The sequence below is a fragment of the Telmatherina bonti genome (genome assembly GCF_933228915.1).
Source record: "Telmatherina bonti genome assembly, chromosome: 7".
In the NCBI taxonomy this organism is placed as follows: Eukaryota; Metazoa; Chordata; class Actinopteri; order Atheriniformes; family Telmatherinidae; genus Telmatherina; species Telmatherina bonti.
The window spans coordinates 29,139,721-29,167,577 of record NC_136625.1 but is presented as its reverse complement, the minus strand read 5'-3'; the positions used below and the strand labels follow the sequence as shown (position 1 = coordinate 29,167,577).

Below are 27,857 nucleotides of genomic sequence, written 5' to 3'. Positions count from 1 at the left end.
GGGGAGAAAAGAATTGCTCTTCTCAAATATTTGGACCAAGGCCGAACATTTTTGAGGCAAGCCTTAATTAAATTAACATGGAAGTATATTTGATTTGTGCTCATTAAAAACTCCGGTTTTTATGGTGTAATTCCTAAAAGAGGAAAAATCATGGGGGGTTAACAACTTGCAGAAAAGGACAAAGTGGCTTCTTTAATTACATTTGTGCTGTGTTTTATTGTGCAAAAGTAAATTCAGGAAAGTGATTCTTCAACAGGTTCTCGGTACTTCTCAGCCTTAAATCAAAAGCGGAGCTTCAACTAAAGTACGCAAGGTTTCATTTACTGTTTCAGTAAAGTTAAGTGAGGTAGAGGAGGATGGATTGGGTGTCTGCACCTCATACATTCTCACACACATAAACTTAGAGTTAAGAGTCATGCCAGTGCGGACTTACTCTTAAAGAAATCAATTATCTCAAGGAGAAACTGATCACATTTAGAAAGGTGGAGAAAGCGAGGCGAGGAATGAGATGTTAAAGCAGGATTTTAAAAGTACCTCATGAAAAGGGGAGTCAGTGGGAGAAAAACAGACATTGTTCCCTACATGACCTCAAAAATAGAAAGGGTACTGTATTTTATAAACTTTTGAGGTATTTTTTTGTTAACAAATATGTCTCATTATTCTGTCTTTTCATCGTTTTCTGTTCAATAATCTACTTCTCATTAGTGTTTCACACTACAAACAAGCTGCTTGTGAAAATGTAGGTAAATATTACTGATAGCTAAATGAATATATTTTTTTTTTTAAACAAAAAAAAGGAAACATGTTGATTTTAACAAAATCTATAACAACAGGATAGACATACATTTGCTGAGCATCAGATCCTCCAGCAGACGGGCCATTGTGTATGTTATGTCTTTGGGTTTCGCTCATCATCAGCTTTAGTGCTTGCATTAATCTAAATGAGCAACAAAGACTGAAATGATAGATGTACAGGATGTAACTGTTTAGTCTGTTTTGGACTGAATTGGAAAAAAAAATGCTCATGAAAATTTGCTTTTTTGAAAACATAATCAGCATCAAAATGCTCAAACCTAATGAGGTTTGTCATTTTCTTAACAGGTTAAAAAAAATTTGATCATTCAAATCTTGGCTCTTTCTGACAACCAAATAATATTTATTTTGTACTTTCATTACTTGTTAGTGTGTTCTCATTTTGCATTTAATCTTATAGAAACTTTTCAAAATGATTTGTGTTCTTATAAAAGAAATGGTTTAATCTGAATTATATTAATTCTAGTAAAGTAAAAGCTATAACCTTTATTAAAGTGACTTTCCTGTCAGACCAAGCAAAGATAAACTCATTCCATCTTTGTCCCCACGACACAACCACACAGAAGAGGAAGAAAATTGATGGATGGAAAAAACAAGTTACAGGTGTCGTTCAGCATCATGTATCATATAATATGCGTTGCTTCTGTTCTCATAGGAAGTGTTAAAAGCTGAGAATAATTTCAGGCATTTCATCATGAATCTACTCAGGGAAAGACTCAAAGAGACAATGTGGTAAATAAAGAGAGAGGTTCATGAAGTCAAACAAGAGGCAAAAGACTGTTAACTGGCCGAGGCGGCTTTGCTGAGCGAAGAATTTTTCTCATGTAACAAAGCCGGAGATAAAAACAAAACAAAACAAAAACATAGTGTCAGTGTGTGGGACCTCTTGCCTCTTGACCTCCGGAGTCCTCGGTCCAAGCTGAACTACTCAGGCACAAACTGACAGGACCTCCCACCTTCTTTCTCTCTTTCTGACTTCCTCGATCCATCTTCTATCATTTATCCAGAAGAACCAAACATTAGTAAAACATTTTAAGCATTTAACTGTGTTTTTTTTTTCTTATTTTAATGCATTTGTTTCTAAAATAAACCATTTTTCCTCTACAAAACGGTGATTTCTGTGAACCGAAAGTGTGGAATAGCCCGTGTGTGTGTGTGTGTGTGTGTGTGTGTGTGTTCTGGAAGCAGGGGGTCTGTCCTCCCCATTCAGAGGAAGAAGCAGCTTGTCAGCATTATCAGCTTTCCTTCGTAAAAGCAGAGGCCACTTAGTGACGCTGCTGAATTTTACTGATGATTTAAAGTAACAGGGTTTGTCAGTATAAAGTTATACTGAATATTCTGTCTCGTAGGTAGAAATTTTAGATTGAAAACGCTGAGGAAAAAGAATGACATCTAGGGAAAGAAAGCGGAGTGGACAGCGCAAAGGGTCACTTTGTGTGTGGGGAGGAGGGTGCGAAACGCTGAATGGGGGGTGCCTGTTGGAGGCTGAATGCCACCACCCAGTAGGCCGTGAAATCAGAAACCTTTGCCAACAAGACAGCCACCCGCACACCAGCCGCCGTTTGGTGTGTGTGTGTGTGTGTGCAGTAGGCCTCCTCTAGGGAAAGCGCAGTCATGCAAGGTATCACCCAGCTCCTCCTCCTGCCATCTTCTGTCACTCTGTGTCCTCTTTTCTCCTCCTGCTCTCAGACTTCATGCCCATCACAGATGTGTATCTCTGCACTGCAGCTCACTTGTTTCTGGAAGTTTTACTCAGACTGTTTCACACACTCATACGGAGAGATTGCAGTCTTGTACAGCACATTGAGCTTCACACAGAAGAGCTTCTGCAAAGCTGAGTGATGATTCTATTACAACAGATAATAATCTTAAGGTAAAGAAAGCTACCGAGACAAAGGTTTTACCAGCTCACAGCACACTTTGAAGACATCACATGCATCCTAAGGCTGGGTTTAATGGCTTATAATTGTAGCGGGCAAGCCGACATTTATACCAGGATGTTTGCTAAACACATTGATGAAACACAAATGACAGAATAAAAGATATCCATAGAAAATGCCTGACAGTAGATTTTATTATTTTCTGAACCAAAAACAGTTTTATTTAAAGTTTATTCCTCTCTTGGAAGAAGAAAGTTGTGAAAATGTCCCCCTCTCCCCGTCTTCTTTTTTTCCTCCTTTAACAAACTGTCCTCTTTTCTTGGTGTCTCGGTTAGCTGACCTGATTACCATGCTGCCAGTGACTTTTCCCCTCCTGTCTCACTCTCACTCTTTCTAAAGGGTACTTAATAAAATTGTGAGTGTGGTCTTTGCGTCTGCGTGTCGGTGTGTGTGAGTTTAAGTAAAAGAGAGACTGAGAGGTAAAAGAGGCAGAGAGGACTTTTCCCTTGTTTTGTTTCTCTCCTTCTCTAAAGAGTCGGCTACTTAATAAAATCTCACGTTTTGCAAGGCCATGTCACAAAAGCAAAGCACACACACATCAGTGGATACGAGACCTTAATTTCCATCAGAGGGGAGGAGTGCAGAGCTTTCACAAACCAGCATCTGGGGCTGCAGTCCCTCTGATTTCATTCTACCAAAGTAGAGAGATTAGCCACCGACAAGCACGGAAAGCAAAGTAATTATGTTTTCTGTGTTTGGTGCAGAATATTGAAAAATTATGTTGGAGAATCCTTTTTTACATGAGATAAACATTGTTAGACTTATTTTTGGGAGATTAAACAAGCGTATGCTTCAAAATGTTTCATTTTTGTTGATTGATACTGATGATAAGATATTTCTTTAATGTATGGATTTGTTTTTATCAAAACGGGTTAAAAAATGTACCTCTCAAACAGCATTTGAACAGCATTCAAATACATGCAGATACATACTATTAAATTCTACTTGGTAAATATTTTAAATAAAGTTTAACATCAAGATTTGACTGGAAACTCCACATGTGCAGCTGCAGCAGAGGCCTGAGCTTCCGCAATTCAACTCGACATGAAACAATGAAGCCATGACTCACTTCTAAATCATTCAGTATTGTGATGCCTCAACACAATGATTTGAAATAAAATCAGGGAATTGACACATAGAAGTAAAAAAACAACTTCCAGTTTCATTCTGTGCATGTTCCGGAGAATAAATCTCAATAAAAAAATCACAAGCGGTTAAAGTGCACAAGAGCTTTAAAATGAACCGATTTTAAGATCTTATCTGATAAAACTTTCTGTAGGAAGGTCATTGCTGGTATTTGTTGGACATGTTTCCTCATCTTGGCAAACCTGAAGACATTTACTCTGTTCCTCTTTGTCATTTGGGGCATTAAAGAATTCATCTGGTGCAACCAAACATAGGCCTCCTTCCCGTGGGAAGACTAATGACTTTCCTATTAATGAAACTCTTTCTTTCTCAGGATGAGAAATTAATCAAGGATAAAGTGGAAGAAGGAAGATATTAAAAGTTTAAGTGGGTTTAAGTAATTAATTACCCTCTCTGAAAGCATTTGACAAGGATAAACTCTTCCAAATGTTCATGCAGTGTTTCAGGTATGTCACAAAAGAAATAGAAATAGTGATGGAGGGATAGAAGCAAGGAGAAGAGGGGGAAGAATAAGGTGAATGAAAGCAATTGAAGTGATTTATTTCTTTTATTTTAAGCAGAAGGAAATAAGTATGAACATAGAAAAGGAAAGGAAAAAGATAGCATGGTGGAACAAAGTATAAGATAAGAAGAAAAACACGAGAAAAAAACGAGAGGAAACAACATGATATCAAGGAATATGAAGCAAAACAAAAGGTTGGAAAGAGGAAGAGCTGTTTCTCATCCACCTTCCTCTCTGTTTCCTCCTGACAGCCTCTTCTGCTTGCTTATTCTGCCCTCCCTGTTAAATTATTCAGGACCACTTCTGCAGCATGCTTGATTAAGTTTTCATTTCTGCAAATTACCATTCGGAAACGCGCCACGCTACTGAATCACATAACCACTACAAGCGACAAGGCTGTTTACCTGCTGTCATATGCGGAGAAAGGGAAATGTGCGAAGGGAAACAAAAGCTCCATAAATGATTACATTATACCTTAATCATTTCTTTGTATTGTTGTGATCACAACGTATTGCGAACCTCCTTGTCAACAGTGTTAATTCTGTAACACTTGTGCCAGTAAAGCACATTTAAATTGAATTGCAAATGAGAAACTTAAAAAAAGGGAAAACATGAGCGATAAATAGATGTGAAGAGACTGTAAGGAAGAGTTAAAGGCTGCTGTTTTAGTCTCTAATCTACTGTACATTCATAGTGATGGACTGTGATTGCACAAGCAGTCAATAGGTCCCATTTGGAAGAACAATGGGAGGAAGACCAAACATTATGCACCCAGTTAAAGCCCCATTAGTGGGAATGCACTCTTGTCACTTTTCAGCAGTTTAACATGTCCAACACCTTCATTGCAATTACATTGAGGATTCCTGCCTCTGATCTGTTTCTGCAAGTATTATGGGAGGATGCCTTTCTATGCCTGGCTTGACAAAACTTATGTTGTGGTGTTTTTTTTTTTGTTTTTTTTTTGTTTGTTTATTATCTGGTCTGAGGCACCAATGAAAGGCTAGTCTTCACAACTGTCTGTTGGGTATGTTCATTAGCAGGTCTTCACATTCAAACTGAGGTAGCAGTACCCACAATAATCATTATTTGGTAAAGAATTAAACACAGAAGTCATGTACATGTGATGTAATCATAGCTGAATCAACATGTAGACTTTGGTTTCTGTGTAACTCATATTTTAAAAGAAATTCAACAGCCAGAAAGAAGAGAAAAGATTTATATCTAAGAGGAAAGAGTGAATTTACTATATTTCTTTCAACTGATTTAAAATTGATACTGCAACAATAGTACACATAGTGTAAATCTCTTCTCTTCATGTTGTGGCAGTAAATATGCTGAGAAGGACCACAGCAAAGCCCTGGTTGATTACATTGTCTGAAAGTTTCGTTTCATGTCTTTGCAGAACAGGTGGTCTAAATGCAGGGGTCTGAACAATTGTCACTTTGCATCAGCACCCCCGCGGTCCATCCTGCATGCAGCCCCATCATGACTATGATCAGCATGTAGAAGGGTTCCTCCAGGGCAACGCAAGCAGCAGTTAGGGAAATGATGGTGCTTAAGATGAAGAACATGCATGTTAAGACCTTGGAGAGGCAGCGGGAGGTGTGTGAATGACCTGTGTGCCTGCAGATGTATTAGACAGTGGGAACTGCATGGTGTGATTACTGAAGGGCAAGGTCCCAGGAAGGGTGAGGACTACAGCTGTGCGTAATGCATATACTTTATTGTGTGTGTGTGTGGGGATTTATGTGTGTGCATAGTCATGTCTAAGGCCCACTGGCAGCAGGTACCCAGTTCTTGTGCATCATCTAAACAAACTCCAAAGAAAAACCTGGACTAGATCCTTTGGAAATGACAATCCAATCATTAACACACACAAACACAAACTCACTGCGTACACTTCCTTTTCTTATGCCTCATTAGGGCTAATATTGGTTCACATAGAGATTGAGTAGATTTATGGTCGGCCATGTGTACAGACACCTAATCAGCAACAGACCACAAAGGGCCCCTTTGTGGCTACAAGATAAAGATAACCATCAGACCATATCCACACACGCACACACCTGTAGCTAGCAGATAAGCACCGGCCTTTCATGACAGAAACAACAGGTTCTGATTTACTACTTTGGACAACTGCAGCAAAATGCCAACTGATTATGCTGCTGTCACAGTGTGTGTGAGAGCGTGTGTGTGTGTGTGTGTGTGTGTGTGTGTGTGTGTGATGGGCAGGCAGTTGATTTGTATAGTCTCTCTGATGAAAGCAATTCGTCACTAAGTGGCTACAGTTGTGTCAGTTGGTATCATGTACCATGTAAGTCTGCAGCTGTATCGTATTGTGAGTGTGCCGTGTAAAGGTTGGATTGCAGATTTATGGCCGTCTCCCATGGTGAAACATCCAGCGCGGTGGCTCCTGTAGAGGCTGACGATAGACGGTGGATTAACGGTCCACCTTCAGGCTTCTTCCTGTTGCTTCCTCCTTCTCTTTCTTACTGCCTTGCTGTTTCACTGTTCTTGTAAAAACCTGGCCTCTAATTGGAACTCGTGTTACCGGATGATAAACTATCTGCTGTCTTTCTTGCACATGCTGAAGAAAGGAGAAATTTATTTCAGTGGTCTTTGGTCTTTTACTCTTCTTGATAGTGTCGACGGGACATTGTTGCTTTCCTTATCTGCTCTGTCCCCTCTGCTGTTGTCTTTTGTTCCTCATTTAACACAACTGCTCTTTTTTCATTCTGCTTGTCAGTTGCAATGTTAAATTAGGTTGTGGTCAAGCAGGCGCTGGTGCTGTCACAAAAAAAAAAAATCAGGCTCCTCAATTATTCAAATTAAATTGAATTTTCAGACAAATTACCCTCTTTTTGAGGCAAACCCTACTAAACAAGCTATACTTGTACAGTCTAAATGTGTCTTGTTAAGCTCCAGTGTCTACGTACCCTCAGTTGTTTATGGGATTAAACAAGTCTTCTTTTCTGGATCTCTGGCTCCCGTTTCCTGCTGTTGGGTCCTCACCTACACCAGACTCTTGACAACTATCCTTCAAACCTTCTCCAACACACCTGAATGACGTGGATGAGGGAGTTCAGCCAGTTGATTCAGGGTCTCAGAGAAGGGATGCATCTAAACGTTGCAGGATAGTATCTCTCGGACTGGACTTGCCTGAAGTATTGCTAGACTTTTAGGGACACACACTGGAAAGACTGGCTAGTTTCTTCAATGTTTTCCACTTGTGAATAATCTTTCTTCATGTAGCGAGAATTAAAGTAATTTGGAACTGGACAAGGACAACAAAACAATGGCTTCTTTTGGGCCTTGTTGACCTCAACATATCTTTGAAGATTCTTTTAAGTGTTTGCTCTTGTTGTCTGAATGCTAACATCTCTTTGTTGAGCTTGTTCACTTTGACTATTAACATTTTTGCAGGAAAATTTACAGTAAGGTAACAAAGAACTGCAGAACTACAAAGGTCACTGCTACATGGCAACATAGATGCTTGTGGATTAGACCTTATCAGGCCTGTAGTTGCTGAGACAACTGATGTGGTTGTTGATACAGAATAACAAGGGATTTTTCTCCACTGTCTTTGAGAGGGCGGCTTTGCACATACATTGAGGCAGTGGTAATGAGATCACCTGTTGTGCCATCAGAGAAGATGTGACTCCACCGAACTATCAAGCTGAGGGGAGGTTATGTATGACAATGAACAACTTTTGATTGACAATGCAAGTGTATGGGGGGAAAATAATAAGGAAAGTATTGTTAGCTGACAATGTGAAACACAAGGTTCTGGTTATACTGGACATTTCTTTGTGGACAGATTTATGTAAAGATGCAATGTGGAGGTGACTTTTCTATGGGTAGGATGGGTTTGGGGACAAAGTCTTGGCTTATTGTTGACATGTTTCCTCCTTGGCACTTGCACATTCTGCTTTGGCAATGATAATCTTACTTACCAATGATCAATGAATCATCTCATCAGCAGCACCTGTCAGAAGTTATCCTTTTAATTCCTAAACAGTAAGGCTGAACCTTTCGCACACAACTTCAATGTTTGGTTGTGTTTATTTAATTTCAAGACCTTTCTGGACTAGATTCTTCTTCTTATTCTGTCTTGGTGCGTAAGGAGTTTACTTCTTCTCACATACCTGAAGATACCTAGACAAGGCTTTGTCTGTGTAACATTGAAATGCACATGGGACTTTCAAGTTAAATTTCTCTCAGAATACTGTATATAATCAACATTTGACCTATTCAATCCTTTCTTTCTACTTCTGGTGTTTTGATTTTTAGAACAGTGAAAAACTCCATGTCACTTTGCAGCCATTGGCTCGGACACTTTAACATTATTTAATGCCGAGCAACTTGGATTAATTATCATAGCCATGTCTGCTGGAAATCAGATGCTTTAGTGAGGGGAAATGTTTGGCACAGTAGCTTTAATCTTTTTATTCTCTTGTTGCTCTTGCCTTGTATCTTTCCCCTTCTGCCCTGATCCTCTTCTCTCTCTCTCTCTCTCTCTCTCTTTCCTCCCCTGCCTCTGCCTCTCTCTCATGGCTGAGGCCATAGATCTCTCTAACAGGCGCTATCTGCAGCCCTAAGCCCTAATGAGGTATCATAAGGCGAACAGTTTGCAGCAGCACCGTGCTCCTCTTTTATTTGCCAAACCATATCTCTTCCCCCCCCCCCCCTCCCGACTGCCCTCTCCTCGTCTCTCAATTGCTCTATCAGTCTGCCCCGCTCACCATATCTCTCCCTCTCTGTCTCTTCTCTCCGCTCCTTCTCTCCTTCTCTTCCCCAGCTCTCACCCTCTCCCTCTTGCTCTTCCCGCCATTGTGTTTTATCTCTCTTCTCATTCACCCGTTGAGCTCCCCCTCTCCCTGTCGCGGCGGTTTGAATCATATCTGGCCGTCTACATATGCTAAAGCCTGTGTAATTACAGCAGCTCTTAAATAAAGACACGCTCCTAAAGCTGTCGACTGGAATCACAGCCAAACAAGGCAGGAGGGGGCCTCCCGGCAGCAACAAAGCTGTCATAGATCGCTATAGATTTATCACCAAGCGAGGATGAGGAGAGAGGAGGGAGTGAAAAAAATATGTTTCACATATTGTCGCAGTCATAGTGGAGGGTAAAATTTTATCATGTTTTCATAGAGGAAAAAAAAACCTGACAAAAGAGGGCAAATTTACAACAAACTTCTCTTCTAGGACAGAAATTATCTTTTAAAAAGTTTGTATTGAACATTTTTTATCAGAAAAATAAACTAAATAATCACAATGTCATTCTATTTTAAATACCATTGTTTCCAGTATCTCTGGATAACTGAGTATGCACACTTGAACACACTATTTGGCAAGATGGCCGTCATACATTACTGGTTTTGAACGCATATATGAGTGCTCTAAAATGATACAACATGGGGAGTCTCCCTTCTGTAAAACAAAGACGTCTATTCAGGCCTTTCCGTGGCTTTATGGTTCGCTTGTCTGTCAAAAAGTAACATTAAGGGTTGGACTTCGAGCACTTGGCTTCTGTATGTCATTTATCTGTCTGTCCTTGAAGCTGGACTGACTAAATGAGAGATCCATGTGATGTGCTTCTGCTCGGGATGTTGAACTGGGTTTGTTGGTTTTCCCTTTTTTCCCTTTTCCCATTTTTATGAAGCTCTTCTAACTCCTCCTCAGCTCCTCTGCCCAACCCTGTCTCCCCATTAAAGGAATACCTTTATTTCCTAGTATCTTCCTCCTCTCCCTCCTTCCTCCACCACTTCTTTCTTTCCCCACCTTTGTGTCTTTCTTGACTTCTGTGATTCATCAGTGCGAGCAGCAGCCCAGATTGATCAGCCTCTAAAGGCAGAGGTGTGCGTGCTGCTGATGTTGCAGTAACCCCCGCTGAATAGCGAGCAGTAGGTACGTGTGTGTGTGTGTGTGTGTGTGTGTGTGTGTGTGTGTGTGTGTGTGTGCACATGCGTGCCTGCGGGAGTGTGAATGGCACAAGGGAAAAGTGGAGGGGACATTTTTTAAAATGTATTAATCGTCGTGGTAACAGCAGATGAGAGTGGCTGCGACAGGCCCATCTTTTGAGAGGAGACCATACGTGACACATATACACACACATGCCTGCACACAAAGCTGCATTCTAATATCCCGAGGGTTCAGCCCAAGTACTTTACACAGCTGTATCAGCACACACACACACACACACACACACACACACACACACACACACACACGGATACAGCACCTTTGGGGAAATACATGGCAATTTATCACTAATCACTAGACTCCAAAACTTTGTATTCATCTGGATTTCCTATGATTAATAGCTTTCCGCAGTAAAACTGTATCTCTCTGAAAACTACATTTAAGTGTGTGTGCGTGTGTGTGTGTTTGTGCTCCACAGTTTAATCAGTGTTTAATAATTTGGGGAGAAAATGTTGGATTCGTTCCAAGACAATGCCTTCTATTGCATCTCTTCTCTGTCTTTGCTGCATTTTACCTCTTTTAGTGCTTCATTTGGATTTTTCTTTGCATTCTGCACTTTATCCAGCAGGATAAAGGATGCAAGAGGGCGAAAAGAGAGGTAGGAACAATTAAAGAGGCATTTTAAGAAGTTACATTTCAGATTTAATTTCCCACTTGCTGCTGCTGTCCATCAGGAGGATGCCTTTTGCATTTTAAAAAGTGCAACGTAATGAAACAGAAAATAGTAAGAACAAAAAATAAATACAAATCTGAAAGGATCAACCTGAACTGCGTTTCTGAAAATAATCATTTCCATTGGTTTGTTTTTCGTACTCACAAAAAAACCGAAGATTTTTAACTATTTCGATTATTTTTTTTATTTGATTTTTTTTATTAACTCACCCTTTTTTAGGTTTTGATGCTTGATCGTGTGTGGTCGAGCTTTCTGCAAGACCGGAGAGGAGGAGGATGTAGGGAGGTGGAGAGAAGAGGAGATGAGAGCAAAGCAGGAGGAGGAGGAAGGGACGAAGGCAACAGAGGAGAGGAAGCTGAGAAACCGGCGAGTGGAGGAGAGGTGACAAGGCTTTGGGGACAGACAGAGGACATGAATAATTTATCAACACTTCTGATGGACAGATTAAGGGAAAAAATGAAGAGAGACGGAGCGAGAGAGAAAGAGAGAGCTGGAAAGGGGGGGGGGGGGGGGGGGGGTGAGGCGAGCAAGGAAGGAAGATTGAAAGGAAAGGAAGGGGAGGAATAAAATGACAAACAGAGAAAAGAAAGAGAAGAAGAAAGTAAGTGAAGGGTGGAGGGGCCACACACTGGAGCTCTTTGATCCTAACAAACCCCTCTCACCCTGACACCACCATGCCATCTGTGGCCCGCCCTGCATGTCACTGTGTGTGTGGATGTGTGTGTGTGTGTGTGTGTGTGTGTGTGTGTGTGTGTGTGTGTGGAGACAGTGACAAAAGAACAAGGACACAGAAACAGATAAGTCCCAATTATTGTGTTTTTATGCTAAAAATCAAACTCAGTAATGGAGTCAAATGAATGTAACTTTAACACAGCATAAAACAAACTGATAATCCCCATATTGAGAATGTGTGAGCTTCTCTTAGTCAACTCCTTAAACGTTTTCCTGGAGCACAAAGAGAATATGAGGGAATTTTAACAATTTGCAAAAAGTTCCAATTTTTATTTGCTGCATAATCATCGTTTCTCCAGAAAAGTCACAGAATATGTGAGATCAGTTATCAGTCTTTTATTTAACTTTGATTAGCTGGGTAATATCACTCATTAGGCCCTGATGTCATCTGGTAGTAATTTGCAGGCTGCTTCCCATAAAGCAGACTGTCAGACACCAAAGTGTCATTTTATATGATAGAAATAAATCATCTAGACTTTGTGTAAAAAGAGCCCAACAAACAAAAAAGTGTTTGTTTTTAGCTTAATGTCACAATTATAGTCTGACACAAATTATCTTCTGTCTTCTTTTTCATACAGCACCTCTCTCTCTCTCTCTCTCTCACACACACACACACATCTATAACGTCATCATCCACAAATCCTTCACTCTTCTTCACCTGCTTCGACTTTCACATGTTCTTTTTGTCCTCTCTTTTTCTCTTCCTCTTCCTCCCACTGCACCTGCCTTTCATTACTGCAGCCAGCACTTTTCAGCTTATACCACTGACTGTGCACAAATGTTCATGTGTGTGTGTGTGTGTGTGTGTGTGTGTGTGTGTGTGTGGGTGTGTGTGCGTGTGCGTGTGAGTGGCAGCATGTGGCCTGTCGACATTATAACACGTCCCCCCTGTGCTGCAGACAACTACCCCATCTCATCAATGTCTTACCTCCTGCAACATACTCCCCTCTGACACACACACACACACAAACTGCCATGACCAGTTGCCCCCAGCAACCAGCCATTACCAGAAACCCTTTACTGTGCCGGATTGCAAGACATGTGACTTAATGGCAAGCACACATGCACGTTTACTGTCTGTGAAACCAACCTTGGTGACACTGATATAAATTTTTTTCAGCTTTTGTCGTTTTTTTTAAGGTTTATCATTCTTCCTGTAATGTTCTGAGAGTTCAGACTCTTCACAGTGGCCCCAAATTAGAATTTACTTCAGCTCTTCATACAGACTGGTTTTAGGTTATTATCTGGTTTTTTTTCCAGTCAGGAATTGAAATGAAACAAAGCAGCCTTTATTTCCATCTTTCAGCCAGAAGCCAGAGTTTTTAAGAGATACAGACTTTGCACACAGAAGCATCATTTGAACCCTGCAGCTTCAGAAATCTGGCAACGTGCAGGAACAGACCATCACAAACACTTTCTTCAGGGCTATTTTGGAGGGGATGATTTAAATTTTCCCACCGGCATTTAACTCATGACCCAGTCTTTGCGTGGCACTGCTCTGACAATTAGGTGAAAGTACACACACGGTTCCTAACAGTCTGCAGAGCCCCGACGTCCCACAGGCCATTAGGCATTTCCTGGGAAACAAGGCCGAGGTAACAAGGGTGCAGTGAGGTTTAATGTGGTGTCAATGTGGAGATAAGAGTGGCATGGTCTGTTTTTCAGCCAACGATGCCTTCTTTTTTATTTCTGTTTTTTTTTTTTTTTTATCTTAAAACAAAACAGAGTATATGAGGCAGGCAGGAAACAGAGCAAGGCAGATGAAACCCCAAAGACAAGTAAACTAGGTCAGACTGTGCTTGAAGATCTGCAGTTTTTGGAATAATCTCTGTCTGCCACTCGAGTGTTATCTGGAGGCACAAACAAACTAAAAGAAAAGAAATATTTTGAATTTTGAACAACACGGCAGAAACCAGCCTGTTTGCTTATGAAGAGGCAAAAGGGGGGGGGGGGGGGGGGGGGGGGGGGGGGGGGGGGGGTTTGTGTTAAGCTCTTGTGCACTTTCTTCCACACAAACACACACACACTCACACCCTCCCCTGTTGGGTGTAGAGGAGAATCAATATGTCTTTGAATGAGGGTCAGAAGGGTTGTCTGCCCAGGGAGAGCTGACAGATTTGCTCTCTTTTGCTCTGCTAAGCCCTTGCCTGCTTCTAACACCCTCTAACACACACACACACACACACACACACATCCTTATGTATACAGATGGAGATACACTCAGACATGAAGAAAAAGAAAAATGCATGAACAAACGTAAACATAGAGGGCAGAATTCCATGCATTTTTCTCGCGAGGATGCGATATTAGGCACTGTACATCGAAATGAACCCTGCCACATATCCCACTGAGTGTGTTCATACGGTATATATTTGTGTGTACGATATAGAGGGAAAAAAGAAGGACGGTGGAGGCAAGGTTTGGACAATAAAACACAGTTTGCAACATGGTAGGCAAGTCTTGTACCTCGGGGTGGTGCAAACAAAAACAGAAAGAAAAGGATAGATATTACAGCTCATGAGGATCTAAATGGAAACGGGACAAACTGGAACGCTGGAAGCATGATGAGAAAAATGAATCACATAGAGGTCAGTGTTAATAGTTAAAATCTGATAAGCTGATCTGGTGTAGCTGTAGACGTTCATGTTATAGTTTAACTCGGATTAATGAGTAAGAAGAAACACAAATGGAGGAGTAGAGTCAGAAGCCACGATGCAGAGTCATCTCTACAACAGCAACATCTCATGTGTTTTCACAGGAGTATGTGTGACTGGTGAGTTTGTCCTTGTGGCCAAATACTTTCATACAGACTGCATTTCAGACACTTTCACATCATATTGGAACCACTTTAATGTTTTAAAGTCTTTTTTTTTAAAAGTCTTTTACCTCATCATAACCCAGTGTTTCTCAGTCCAGGTCCTCAGGCCCCCCTGCCCTCTGTGTTTCAGACACGTGCTCCTCCTCCAAAACACCTCAGTCAGATCATTGAACTTCCTGGTCAAGTTCTTTGCAGCCTGTTAAAAAGCCCTGTAATTTATTCAGATGTGTTATAGTAGGGTTACCTATAGAACAGGCTGCAGGGAGGGCTGCTGAAGACTTGGGTTGAGAAAAACAGTCAGAACTAAAGGCAACAGAAAAATATAATTAAAAAAGTCCAAAGTTTTTGGAGGATAATAAGTCAGTTCTTTGGCATCACAATCTTTGGTTGTGAAATAAGTTACAGTTACTTATTATCACTTTTGTATCAGTTTCAGTTAAAGGTAAATAAGTGTGTTATAGTCTGCAAGGTAATGCAGGTATTTATAGATGTTTGTGGTGCCGTGTAGTAAAAATGTTGTAATTTAGCTTTGGAGCTGGTCAGATAGTTTCATCTCAAGCAAAATATCATCCGGTCATAATGTGAGATTTTATTTGACCAGAGCTGACAAGTTAAACATATTTTATTTTATTTTCAGCCTTTAAATAAAAAGCTATATTTCTCAATGTGGAGTAGCATCGCTGCACATTCTGAAGAGACACTGCACCCCCACATCAATATCCTCCACAGGACCTCCATTATATCCTGTCAGTCACTTGCCTTTATTTCCCAAATGCCCTTTTGGGCCAAATGTGTTGATACTATTTAAATATTATTTTTATTCTCATGTTTTATTTCTTAAAATGCCATTTTGTACCACAGTACGGCATTTGGCAAATGATGCCAGTCCTGATTGTCTCTGCCCAGTCTGCATCCCACTGTATGGTTGTGGTCGTCTTGATTATGTTGAACTTTTGAGGAGAGTGTAGTAAAAAGATGCCGTCAAACAAATATGAAGCGATAAAGGAATTATTGAAAGTAAAGAGGTGTGAACTGTGTGACGTTCTGACAGCACACACAAAAAAAAAAAAAACACTGCAAGTAGATACGTCTATAGACACTTCTGGTAACTCAGAAAAGACACCTAAAGGAAATAAATATAAATCTGATTAAACCAGCGAAGGTGATCTGAAATTGGTTATATTAAGTGGATTTAAGTGACTGCAGAGTTGAAGAAGCAGATAATAATTAAAAAAATGCAGTGAAACACATTCTGAACAAGTAAAATCATATTTTCTTCTCCTCGTTGGTGGTGTGTTACCTTTTTGTAGCTGTGTGTCTCAATCGCCAGCCATCGACACACAATCGAATCAGATGTGTAGATTCAAGCAGAAGAACAAATGCGTGCGTACGTTTGATAAATGTGTGTACGTGCGTCTCCGTCCTGCGTGGTTAACATACTAGAGCTGCAATTAGTAATCACTCAAGGAGCTAATGACATCAATCAATGAGCTTTTAAAACCAGCCATTTGATAATTACAACCATCAATGGTCACCCATGAATTCATTACAGCACAATCTGCAGCAGCGTTATCGTCCCTCTGGATGCTTTCATCAGGTTTCAGTCTGTTTCTATGATTTTATCTCTATCAACATCATAAAAATGTTATTAAATACTTTATTTACTGAGCATAACTATTTATGTGTTCCTATGCCAGCTGAACTGCCTTTAGATTGAATTCACAATATAAGTTTTTTCTATTTGAAATTCTAAGTTTTCTAGAAAAAAATCTTCTGATTTCTTAGCTGTGTTTAATTTTTTGTGTATGCTTATATGTCACATTTTTTATTTTAGTATTTATTAAACGGTTATGTAGTTACTGCAAATTCAGTGGCAAGGCTAAAATAGTGTGCACCACAAAGAGCCAACACCAACAAGAAAAAGAAACATAAATTGGTATTGTAAAATAAAAATGTAAAAAAAAATACACACTCCTATTGGTTAATAAATACACATTTAGAAAGTTGTACCTTGACCTTGTAGAACTTCAATGTTGAAATTTTAATATAGAAAGTTTAGATATAGACAGGATTTTAGATCTAATCCTGCTTACTGGTGAATCATTAAGAGAGGCATCATGCAGTACAAAAAAAGAAAAAAATCAGGATTGAAACAATAGAGGAGAGGAAGGTTATTCTTTCTTCTTTGATTTACTTCCTACTTTCACATTGCACATTTATTTCTGACCTGATGTAAGCATAGACATCCTTTTGGCTGACAGCTGTTGCCACTAAGTTGTGTTTTCTGTTCAGTCTGTTTTTAGTGTGAAACTAACATGAAGTTTAGAAGATTTTACTAAACTTAGCCAAATTTTTAGCCAGAAAGTCTTGACTTGAGTAAAAAAGCAAAATATTGATTTAGGAAACATGTTGCAACATGTTCTTTTTTTTTTTTTTTTTTTTTTTTAATAAAAGTATTGTTGATATATGTGTTAAACAGGTAACTTTGCTTTTTTTTTCCAATAAAGCGAAGACAACTTGTTGTGAAACAGCATGTGCCTTCAGAATCATAAAACCATTAAAAGAAGCCATTGCAGCAAATAACTGATTGATTTTGTAACCTTGACCCGAAATTCAGTTTCACTGAGTGAAAATGAAGTGTCCAGCTGACAACTCAAGGATGTTAATATGAGCTAACCTGCACATCACATTGCTGCACGAGTGTGTATATATGTATATGCTTAGTAATGTGCGGGGGTTTGTATACATATGCTCATCAGTGTGTGCGCATGTGGCACGGATGCACAATTACCAGGCAGGCACGAATCAATAGGTGCCTGCTGACAGATGGATTAGCACAGTAAACAGATGATACACACACCGCTAAATTATTCATCTGCTGAACGGTGGGCTGGGTTTCCACACACACCCAGTGACGGGGGAGATGAGCACAGAACGGGGGCAGAGATAAATAGAAGGGAGGAAGAGGGGTGTGCATAAGGAGGATGAGGATGAAGGAAGAGGGAAGTTGTGTGGCGATTTAGCATGGCTTCACTAAAGATTTGCTCTCCCTACTTGGAAAATTTACTGTGAGCATCCCGCCCGCGACAGTGAATGCACCTCAGCTTTTCTCAGCAGGTCCGACACGACACACCCAAGCAGAAGCTTCCTCTAATGCCTTCTGGATATGCAGAGGCACCGCGGGGTCAGTGTGAAGTGTCTTGTGAGGTGTTTGAGACAACAAACACACACGTGTGCAAACATCGACAGACTCATCCCTCCTATATCCGCATCTTTCTCTGAAGTGCAGGAAAATCCGTGACCATTGACTGTTTATGCTTCTAACAAAGTCTGCAGCACGGGCAATACTGTGGATAAACCTGATCATGCCACAGGACAGATATGCACCATTATGTCTGCTGCCCAAGCATCTTTATCGCGGATAAGCAGGGAATTTTCACTAAACAAACGTCATTTAAACAAATGCTCCCAGATGTTGTTTTTTTTTTTTCTTTTTTTTCTTTTTTTAGTTGAAGCATTTTAGAAGACTGCATGAAGTTACTGCTAAATTGTTTCTAAAAATTTGGATGAAAGTGGCAAATCTAAAGGAATGATGCTGATAAAACAGCCATCAAACCTTTAAGTCTGCAGATAGAATGCACTTCCAATATTGAATAGTATAGATTCAGGTGCATGCAAATCATACGAGGATGCTCACACATACATCTAGACACTCTAGCATGCATATAAAACACCCATTATTGATTTGTTTCACCTTTCCAAGGGACTTGAGAGGCTTTCCTTTTTTTTTTTTTTTTTTTTTTTTTTTTTTGCAGTAGCAGCAGATGCTAAGCCTTGCCCCTGTGGGTGGGCTCCAGCTTTTAGAACAGAGAAGGTGATGACAACTTATAAGTTATTAAAACTAACAAGCCACATCATTCACCTCAACACAAGAAACTATTCTAAAAGGAACAAAAACAAAGTTCAGTCATAATTAAGTTTTTTTTTCTTTTTTTAAACTACAGGTGCAAAGTGAGGGTAGCTGCTCAACAAAATAAACAAAAAAATTTGCATTCATGTGCCAGAGAATGGGTCAGATCAGGACCAGTATGTTTGGTAGAGCTCACAAACCCAGACCCAGATCACTCCCTTTTCACACACACACACACACACACACACACACACACACACACACACACACACACACACACACACACACACACACACACACACACACACACACACCACACACACACACACACACACACAAACCATTTGTTTGCATCATGGCCACCATCAACAGGATCCAATCAGATTTGATGAATAATTCAATATTAAAGAGGCTGTGACCAAGACCAGAATGGGTTGGTGGGGGGTGGTTGATGGGAGGGGAACGACCCTATGCCAAGCAAGTGGGCTTTTTTGGAAACAGCCCTGCTGCTTGTGTGTGAAAGTGAGAGCAATGGAAGTAGGGGGGGCTGTCACACTAGACTGCATCCACAAACTGGCTGCAGATTAGATTACTGAGGAGAGGAATAGGAGGGGAGGGGAGGGGGGGTTTAAAGGAAGAGAGAACAGAATGGCAAAGAATCTTTTAACACATCTGCATTAGGAGGTATCTGAATCCTGGGGGCTCCTACCTAACATACAGAGAAAATACACATTTAACTGTGCAACTTCATTCATAAATGATTACAGCACCTCTCTCTAGGCTTTACTAAGTAAATTACAACTTCTTCAGATGTTTTGTCTTGAAGTTCATTGAGCTTTCACCCACCTCTGAAAACACTGTTTGCATTTTAATGCTCAAAGTTCAGCGAGCTTTGAGCTTTTAAAGTGACGCTGGATCTCGCTGGAAAAGTTCAGCAATGTAACAAAATGTGAAAGACAGCAAACTGTGGAGGTGAGTTCAGGGCTGAGGCACGCCACGACCTTGTGAGAGCCTCTGTGTGTGTGTGTACACATATTAAAAAGCTAAATGTGTGTTGTGTTGCCAGGTGTGCTGCAGTTGTATGAGGCTCAGTGGAGTTTTAACACAGGCTTTTTATTGGCCGAAGCTGACATCACCAGGGGAACAAAGTGGAATTCCGGAACCTGGGATGTTACGAACCTGTGTGTGTGTGTGTGTGTGTGTGTGTGTGTGTGTGTGTGTGTGTGTGTGTGTGTGTGTGTGTGTGTGCGTGTGCAGGAAAAGCCAAACTTTCATCTCCCCTCAAAGTGACATCCTGGCAGGTTTCTAGAACATTCCTCAAATGAGTAAAACAGGGTTATAAACAAGTCAGTATGTCAGCCTTAACAGGTGACTTTACTGAGACAAAATGACTTGAGGCTTGAAAATACTTTGCCAAGCGCTGCAATAAGAATTCTCTCATCTCATCCTCTCTCCTTCATCTGTCTTATACCATTTCCAGTGGATCATTTGTGTATCCAGACACACACACACACACACAAAACGTACTGCAATCTATATGTTCAAATGGTGTCACTGGGCCAACAAAAGGCTCAACAGGAAGTGACTAATCCTTGATCTGTGCAGCAGTGCAAGAATGACCAAAAGACTCACACCAAGTGGCACACACACACACACACACACACACACACACACACACACACACACACACACAAACAATTGTTGTTTGCTTCCAGAAAAAAAAAGAAGATGATTGTTTAAAGAAATGTTTCATTTCCCCCATCTTTCGCCTTGATACATAATAATTTAGTAGATTTGGAAAACTAAGTTCAATAAACACCAAAACGCTCTCATTGTCCAGCATGTGGACAGTATGGATCAGATGCACAGTGGCAGGTATTGACATAAAAATCACATGCTCCTCACCAATGCGGGGGGTGGTGGAAGCTGCCAGAAGGGCAGAAGTGCAGACACTTGGGAGGGGGTAAACAAAGCCACCACAAGCAGGACAGTCTCCAATATTCATGTTGCCTGTGTGTGTGTGTGTGTGTGTGTGTGTGTGTGTGTGTGTGTGTGTGTGTGTGTGTGTGTGTGTGTGTGTGTGTGTGTGTGTGTGTGTGTGTGTGTGTGTGTGTGTGGCACATGGTGGAGACTGACAGGGAGGCAACATGAGAGGGACAAGCCTTTTAACATCTGGCTAAGCACTGACAGGAAGACACACACACACTGGGGAGCAGGCAGGCGAGTCCCAGTCCTAATTATTAGAACACTCTTACTTAACTTAACCCTGCCACCAGACCGTGACAGGCAGAGATGGAGGAGGGGGCAGAGAGGGAGGAACGGGGGGATTTTTGTGAGGACAAGGAGATGGATGAGCATTTCTGTCTCCTTGACTGTTTTTTAACTCTGTGCATGCCACAGAAAGGCAATGAAGGAATAGAAAGGACTGATGGGGAAAATGCTGTGGCGCTACTGGATTTAAGCAGGATAACCATTCTATCACATTATCAAGAATTGTTATAAGACTAACCCATCTTTGATTTTTTTTTTTTTTAAACTTTTATTTTGCTTTTGAATTATACTGAAAATAACTTATTTACTCCCAAGGTCATCATCAACACTTAGACACAGTAACATCTGCATGATGACAACTACTGACAGAAAACAAAAACTCTTCCTTGACAGACAGGTGAAGTGTGGAAAGTGTGGTGCAGAAATAATAATAATAATAATTAAAAAAAAAACTAAAGAAACCTCAACAAAATCTGCCATCCATCACCATCAGTATGACTTCCACACAATTTCTAACAGTGAGAACTCTGTAACTGTCTTCTTTTTTTTTTTTTTTTTAACATGGTTTATTTTACTTTACTGTGACTCTTTTAGCAGCACAGTTTACGCGACTCGGCCCCAGAAAGAAACAACATGTATGACATTTGCTCTGCTTAAGAAGAGAAGAAAGGGAAGGAGCAGGATGAAAAGATGGCCTCTCGCAGTGTGTTTTAACAGCTGTGTGTGATACACTCAGTTGAAAGTTCAAACTGTTTTATGTCACTGGGAATACAAAAAGAAATCCAAGTTGATTTATAAAATGGGAAGTTGCGTTTTGAGCTCTAATTTCTTAAACGATGATCAAACCTCGAGCTTGTGATCAGCAGCTGAGGGTGTTTTTGCTGCCTACTTGTCTACAGAGTAGTTTACAGAGAATCCCTCCACTTTGTGTTAAATCAGGCAGATGGGATCTGCATTTCAGCTTAACATCTCATCATCCTCCTGCTATCCCCCCATCCTTCCTTCCCATAACCTTTTTTTTTCCTCCAGCTTTTATCTTTTATCTTGTGCTGTCCATCCCTCACTGTGTGCTCCAAGAATTTATTTTCTTTCTTATCCTGCCAACATATTTCTGTTTCCTCTCTCAGCTGTACATTTGCCTTCTAAGTTAGGTATTTATTTAGTTAGTTTTTTTTTTTTGTTTTTTTTTTTTTTGTATTTGGCAACTTTGTGTGTGTAAAAGCAGGCCAGGGTCAAAAGAAAATGTGCAACAGATATGTTTGTTAATTTGTCACAATAGTGAAATTGTCAGTAATACTTTGCTTGTTTGGAATACAGCAGCGTTCATGATGTGAACCTGAAACCATGTTTTAATTAGAATCAAACTTTTTAGACTCAAGGTTTCCCAGTTTGGGGCTTTGAGAACAGATGGCGCCAAACTGAGCAAAACTACACAATATGAAGACTTCCGCTGAACTTTCTGAGATAAAAACTTTGTTATTTTGTTCTGTTTTAATTCATTGTTGTAGGTAACCAGTAACACAATTACATTCTATATTTTGACAAATCTCTATAATGTTCCCATTACTATGATACCAATACAAACAGACATTGTGGTTGCAGGGACATACTCATGTCATTTTGGGTATGCCATTGTCAAGCAGTGGTTGAAAATTTGGCACAGGGCCCAAAGGGTTAAGACAAACCATGTGATTTCCCTAATCCTTGCTTTTTATCGCTTTGAATTCCGCTCTTGGTATAGATAAGCGTTTTTAAGCCTTGCGTTAAAGTTTCTTTTTGTACCATTTTAGAAGAGTTTATAGATGTTGTTAAACATTACTTTTATTACAGTGTTGTATATGCAACATGTGACGAATTTGCCAAGACATTTAAGGCTTGTAACACTTTTGTTCTATTGAACCAGCAATTCTATCACACTTTGTGCTGTGAGACTGAATTAGAAAGATAATCTGAAAAAGATAAAACAATGTAGAGCGAAAGAAAAAGACTGGGTTCAACATTCGGGGTCATGTTCAGTGTAAACCCTACAGCCTTGTACACATGAAGAGCCAAGAGAATGCAAACAGACTACAGCTGTCCCACTCAGAGGCAGACATGCATCCATAGACAAGGAGATTTAGGACGGAAGTGGGAGAAGGTTGGGAAAAAGGAGGACATATGAGACAGAAAGAGAAAAGAAGCAGAAGAAAACAAAGATGGTGGATTGTGCTGATCCTGGGGAACAAACACACACAGACCATCACATTGTCACGTCATCCAACTCCATTAAATCCCTTCAACAAACAAACACGTGCCCTGCAAGGCTCCAGTGTTTCATTTATCAGCATTCTCATTAATTCCAATCAAACATCATCCTACAATCCTACATTCTTCTTCACTTCCCTTTTATACTAATAAATATGCTCTTCTGCTTTGAATTCATCTGCTGTTGTGATGTTAATAACCCTACTATGTGAATACAGTGAACGGTAATAGCTTTTACAATAATATGACATGCACCGTCCCCTTAAGGCATGATGGGGCCTTTATGTGCAGGTTTAGCGGCTGACAGGTTAGCGAGTTTAGTTAACAGTCAACGTGCCTGCTGGTTCGGTGGGGGGATTTAGGAAGGCTTAGTACTGAGAAGGCCACTGTTGCCTGGAGTGGCAGCGAACTCCACAGAATTTTATGCAAGAAGGTAAGGATTGCAGGGCTTTTTAGTTGCTTAATGGTTTTTTTGTTTGCAGCTTGATTGTTGTTTTCTTTTAGGGGTAAAGAAAGTCAAGCAGGGATCACTTTACATCTAACTTGCATGGCAGTGACAGCTTTGCAATGAGATAACTGTAACTCATTTAGCCTAGATAACAGAAGCTGGATTTTATAATGAGTTTTGACCTAAATCAAATAAATTATCGAGGAAGTTTTGGGCCTTATGTATTGCTGCAAGAAATCTTCTAAAGAACTGTGGTAGAGACTGGAGTTTGTTATGGTAGAAGGATCAGAGTGAAGGACTCAAGGAAGTTGTACAAACCGATGAAAACACCTCTCTAATGATGTGCGAACTACTCTGAAATCCCTGGAACTTATTATACAAAGAACAATGTTGGACAAGTTGTTCAATATAATGGACTACACTTCAGTCAGAGGCTACTTCAGGTCTGCTCCAGTGAAAGCAAAAGAATGTCTCCGTTTCAGTGACTGATATTTATATATTTTAATCTCTCGTATTTTCCTCCATTCTCTCATCATATCCTTCAGGGCACATGCGATTAATTGAATAAGTGAGCAAGAAAAAACTATTTTATTGGCACCTATAAATTAAATCCATGGATTGCAAATGACATCAGCCCAGATAAGACAGAAATTTAATGCCACACAAGGTTTCAAAGTTCTCTGTTATCTACAATGCCATTGCTGCTCTACAATGTCATTGAGAGCTGAGACCCAAAGTTTTATCAGATATTTAAGTCTTCTCCCGATTTCACACTAACTCGAACATATCCGGAAATAAAATTATTAAACTCTGTCACTTACACTTGATGTTTAAACTGATCACATTCTTGCCTAACTCATTTTTGGAAGGATTTAGCTCAACTCAGCAATAATTTACTTTAACAATCTGTAATGACTGTATGATCTCAAGCATAATAAATCTCTTCCCAGCATACGATTCAAAAACAAGCTCTTTTGTGAAGCAGCCTGAAAGCTGCTAGTTAGCTAATATGTGTGGGTGTGTGTGTATGTGAAGCAGCAAGAGCACTGTTCTCATGGGACTGTACCAAAGAGTTGTTTGTTCTTTATGCCTCCCCTGGATAGCCAAACCCAGTGAAGGAGAACCCATAATTCTTTGCTGTAAGCAGTGCCTCTGCACATCCAATTGCGTTAGAAGCCTACAGCAGAGGTGGAAGCTACTTGTGCCAAGATTTAACCTGATTAGATACAGATTCTACTGTTCCAAAAGACAGCACAGAAGCCCCATAACCTTTTTTTTTTTGGACTTGGTATTATAGCATTACGACACTCCAGTAATAATCACTCCTCATTCAGTGACCACAATTCTTTTGAGCAAGGCACTATGCTAGTATCTACACCTTGGTGCTGCTACTGACAGTACATTAGCGAGACAAGACATTAAATATGTAATATAACCCATTTAATATGGCGCAGAAGAGTTGAATTGTCCTCTTTTGTTTTCTTTTATTTTTAACCGTGGTCATATTTACACTGTTTGATATCTCCCCCCAACACATCTACCCACACACACACACACACAAACATCCAACCAGTGGGTATCATTTTCCCAATTTCCTCCGCTACATTCCCTTTCCCTCATCCCTCTCTTTCTCACCCTCTCCGCCTCTCCTGCTGTGGTCTTTTTATCGGATCAGTCTCAGGTCGTCGCCTCTGTCTCTCATGTGTTCCATCAAGGATGGATCACTCAAATACTCATCACTCACGCACACACACACACACAAACCCAAAGAAGCAATGAAATGTAAAAGAAAAGTGACATGTAGACAAAAGAAAAGGAGGACATGGCATATCTAATTTAAGTAAAGTGAACAATCATGAGCTAATTAAAAATGCTGTTAAAGAAAGAGTAAAGAAAGTGGAAATTATATACTGAAGACATGCATCTGTGTCTGCCTCTCTTCTAATTAGTCACCAAGATCCGATGCAGCTTGTTGACATGTGTAGGAGATGTCAGTGGTCATGCTAAAAAGCTGTTTGTGTGTCTAGTAGAGTGTTTGTGTATTTGTGCTTTGAGCTCTTACAACCCCTCTCCCTCCATCCTTTTATTATGCACACACACAAACATGGCCTGCCAAGCTTTTTGGGTATGTGGGTAAATCTTTTGGCATTGGAGCTGCCAGCGTAGAGCTATGATGAATGCTGATGGCAAAGAGCATGGCCAGTTTCTGAACCAGTCCCTCACACACACACACACACACACACACACACACACACACACACACACACACACACAAACACACACACACACACACACACATGCATGCTTACACACTAATCAGATTCCCAGTGCGTGAGGGCCAAATGGCATCCTTCCACTGGTGAATGCTAATGTGACCAGTGGAGCTTGTGGACTTGTGAAACAAGGATAGCGAGAGCCAGGAGAGATGATTTGCATTCTTTTACAAAGTGCATCAAGTTAGACTTTGTTTAGAAAATGAAAGCTAGAATGACATTTATTTGTGTGTGTTAACATTATGTGTGTGTCTGAATTTACAACACATAATGTGGGTATATTACAAGGTATCCCACTGTGTCAAATCTTAACAAAATGCATATTACTAACTGCGGTGAGTTTTGTTTAATCATTGCAGATCATTTGTAAGAATATCATCTCTAAACAATGACTGCATGATGATAACATTTTAACCATTTTCCATACAAGGAAACCCTAACATAAAGCATCATTACACTAGGAGAAAAGCTCCAATGCTCATTATGAGTGGATACAAATGCTGGATATCCTTGCTTCACCAGCATCAGACACACTGCAAATATGACTCCATAAACATTTTTGCAAGAGGACATGACTTCATAGCAGAGGGAGGTACTAATCTACTTTCTGTTTTCAACAGAGAAAACCAGATGATTGTGTACATTAACAAAGCTATGTTTGTTTATCATCATATTACTGTGGCTCACTCTTGAGTATAAAGTGAGAACATTGTTGTGGGAGTGGCACTGGCAATGCTTGGTTTGTTGGTTTAAAAAATAGACAGGGTGTGATTTGAGAAAGTAGGTGGAGAGCATGGTCTTTTGTCGCAATGTAAAGCACATTGCTCCAAATCCCCCAAAGTTTTCAACAGGTTTACGATCTGGAAACCATTGTATAAGCCATGGCATACAATCCATATCAGTTCCATATTAATTAAACCCTTAAGTCACCCCTTGTTCATACTGTTTCCACTCAATTAATTGATATTAGCTGCACTTTGCTTGGAAGTAAAGAGGAATATAAATATGAACAATTACTCACAGCGCTCAATGCGGTCCTCTGGGCTGGAAGAAGTCTCTCGATCTGAGAGGAGGCCTGACACCGCAAAGATTTTTTTCCCGCTGTCTTCAACTGCCTTCAAGGCGCTGCTGGGTGAGCCTCCTGGAGGAATCTGAGCACCGCCAAAGTCATACTCTTTTCCCTCAGCATCAGAGTACCGCAGGTGGGGTGAAGCCTCTGCATCCAGGCAACCTTTGAGACGCTTGGCTGGGGTGAAGGCAGACTGATACCCGCCTGGTGCTCCATCCCGGTCTTCTGGGGGTGAGGCGAAAGGCCTGAAGGCGCCAACGCCACTGTGATTCAGCATGCTGATGGGGGAGCAGTCCAGGTTAGGAGGGGCAAACTGGTGATGGAGGTGAAGAAGGGACGGAGGAAAGTCCCTGTTGGGGAATCCTGGTGGAACTGCACCTTGACGGTGATACATTGATGCAAAAGTGTAAGAGCCATTATTAAATGGCAAATGGACATCTTTCTCAACAGAAACTGGGACACCAAATGGACGTGGCTGCTGGCATGGTATTGAAGCATCACGGGAAGCTTCAGCAGTTGAGGCCAGGACCATGAGGGCTGGGGAGGCCAAAGGATTAGGCAGATAGGAGGAACTCTCCATCTTGAATGCTGCCCGGTGGAGGTCCATGTCTGGGTGGATGAAAGAGGTTACAAGGACTTTAGAAGGAGGAGGAGATGTTTCCTCCTCACTGAGATTGAAAACAATGTCCAATGCCCTTTGAAATGGGTCTGAGGAGGAGCAGAAACTGGGTTTGAGGTTTTAAGGATTTGGCTTTAGATGAAGGGTCTCAGAAAAGACCCTTTTCTAAGAATGAAGAGTGTCTTTGAAAGAAAATAGAGGTGTGAGCCAGTGAAAGTGCAAGTTAGCTTGAATTCTGTTAATTTTTCTCCAGTGGAGCTAGAACAATGAAGTGTCACCGGCCAAACTGATATGAGCAAAGTTCAGTTCAAATCATTCCATGCCATTTAAATGCCACTGGGTATTACTAGCTGCTCATACAGGTCCCAGTTTGGATTAGTCCTGATGGATAAATACTAGAAATGGTCAATATGAAGT

General features: G+C 40.6%; 1 protein-coding gene across 2 annotated transcripts in view; it reads right to left on the bottom strand.

The window, feature by feature from the left end:
• Positions 1 to 27,428, bottom strand: part of rnf220a (ring finger protein 220a) — a gene marked incomplete at its 5' end in the record, with an annotated part of 158,099 nt that extends 130,671 nt beyond the window's left edge. For both annotated transcript variants that reach the window (XM_079244439.1, XM_079244440.1), the window contains one exon: positions 26,774 to 27,428. In XM_079244439.1, coding sequence (XP_079100565.1) covers positions 26,774 to 27,428 — 655 coding nt within the window. The remainder of the gene's footprint in view (positions 1 to 26,773) is intronic.
• Between the last annotated feature and the right edge of the window lie 429 nt (positions 27,429 to 27,857).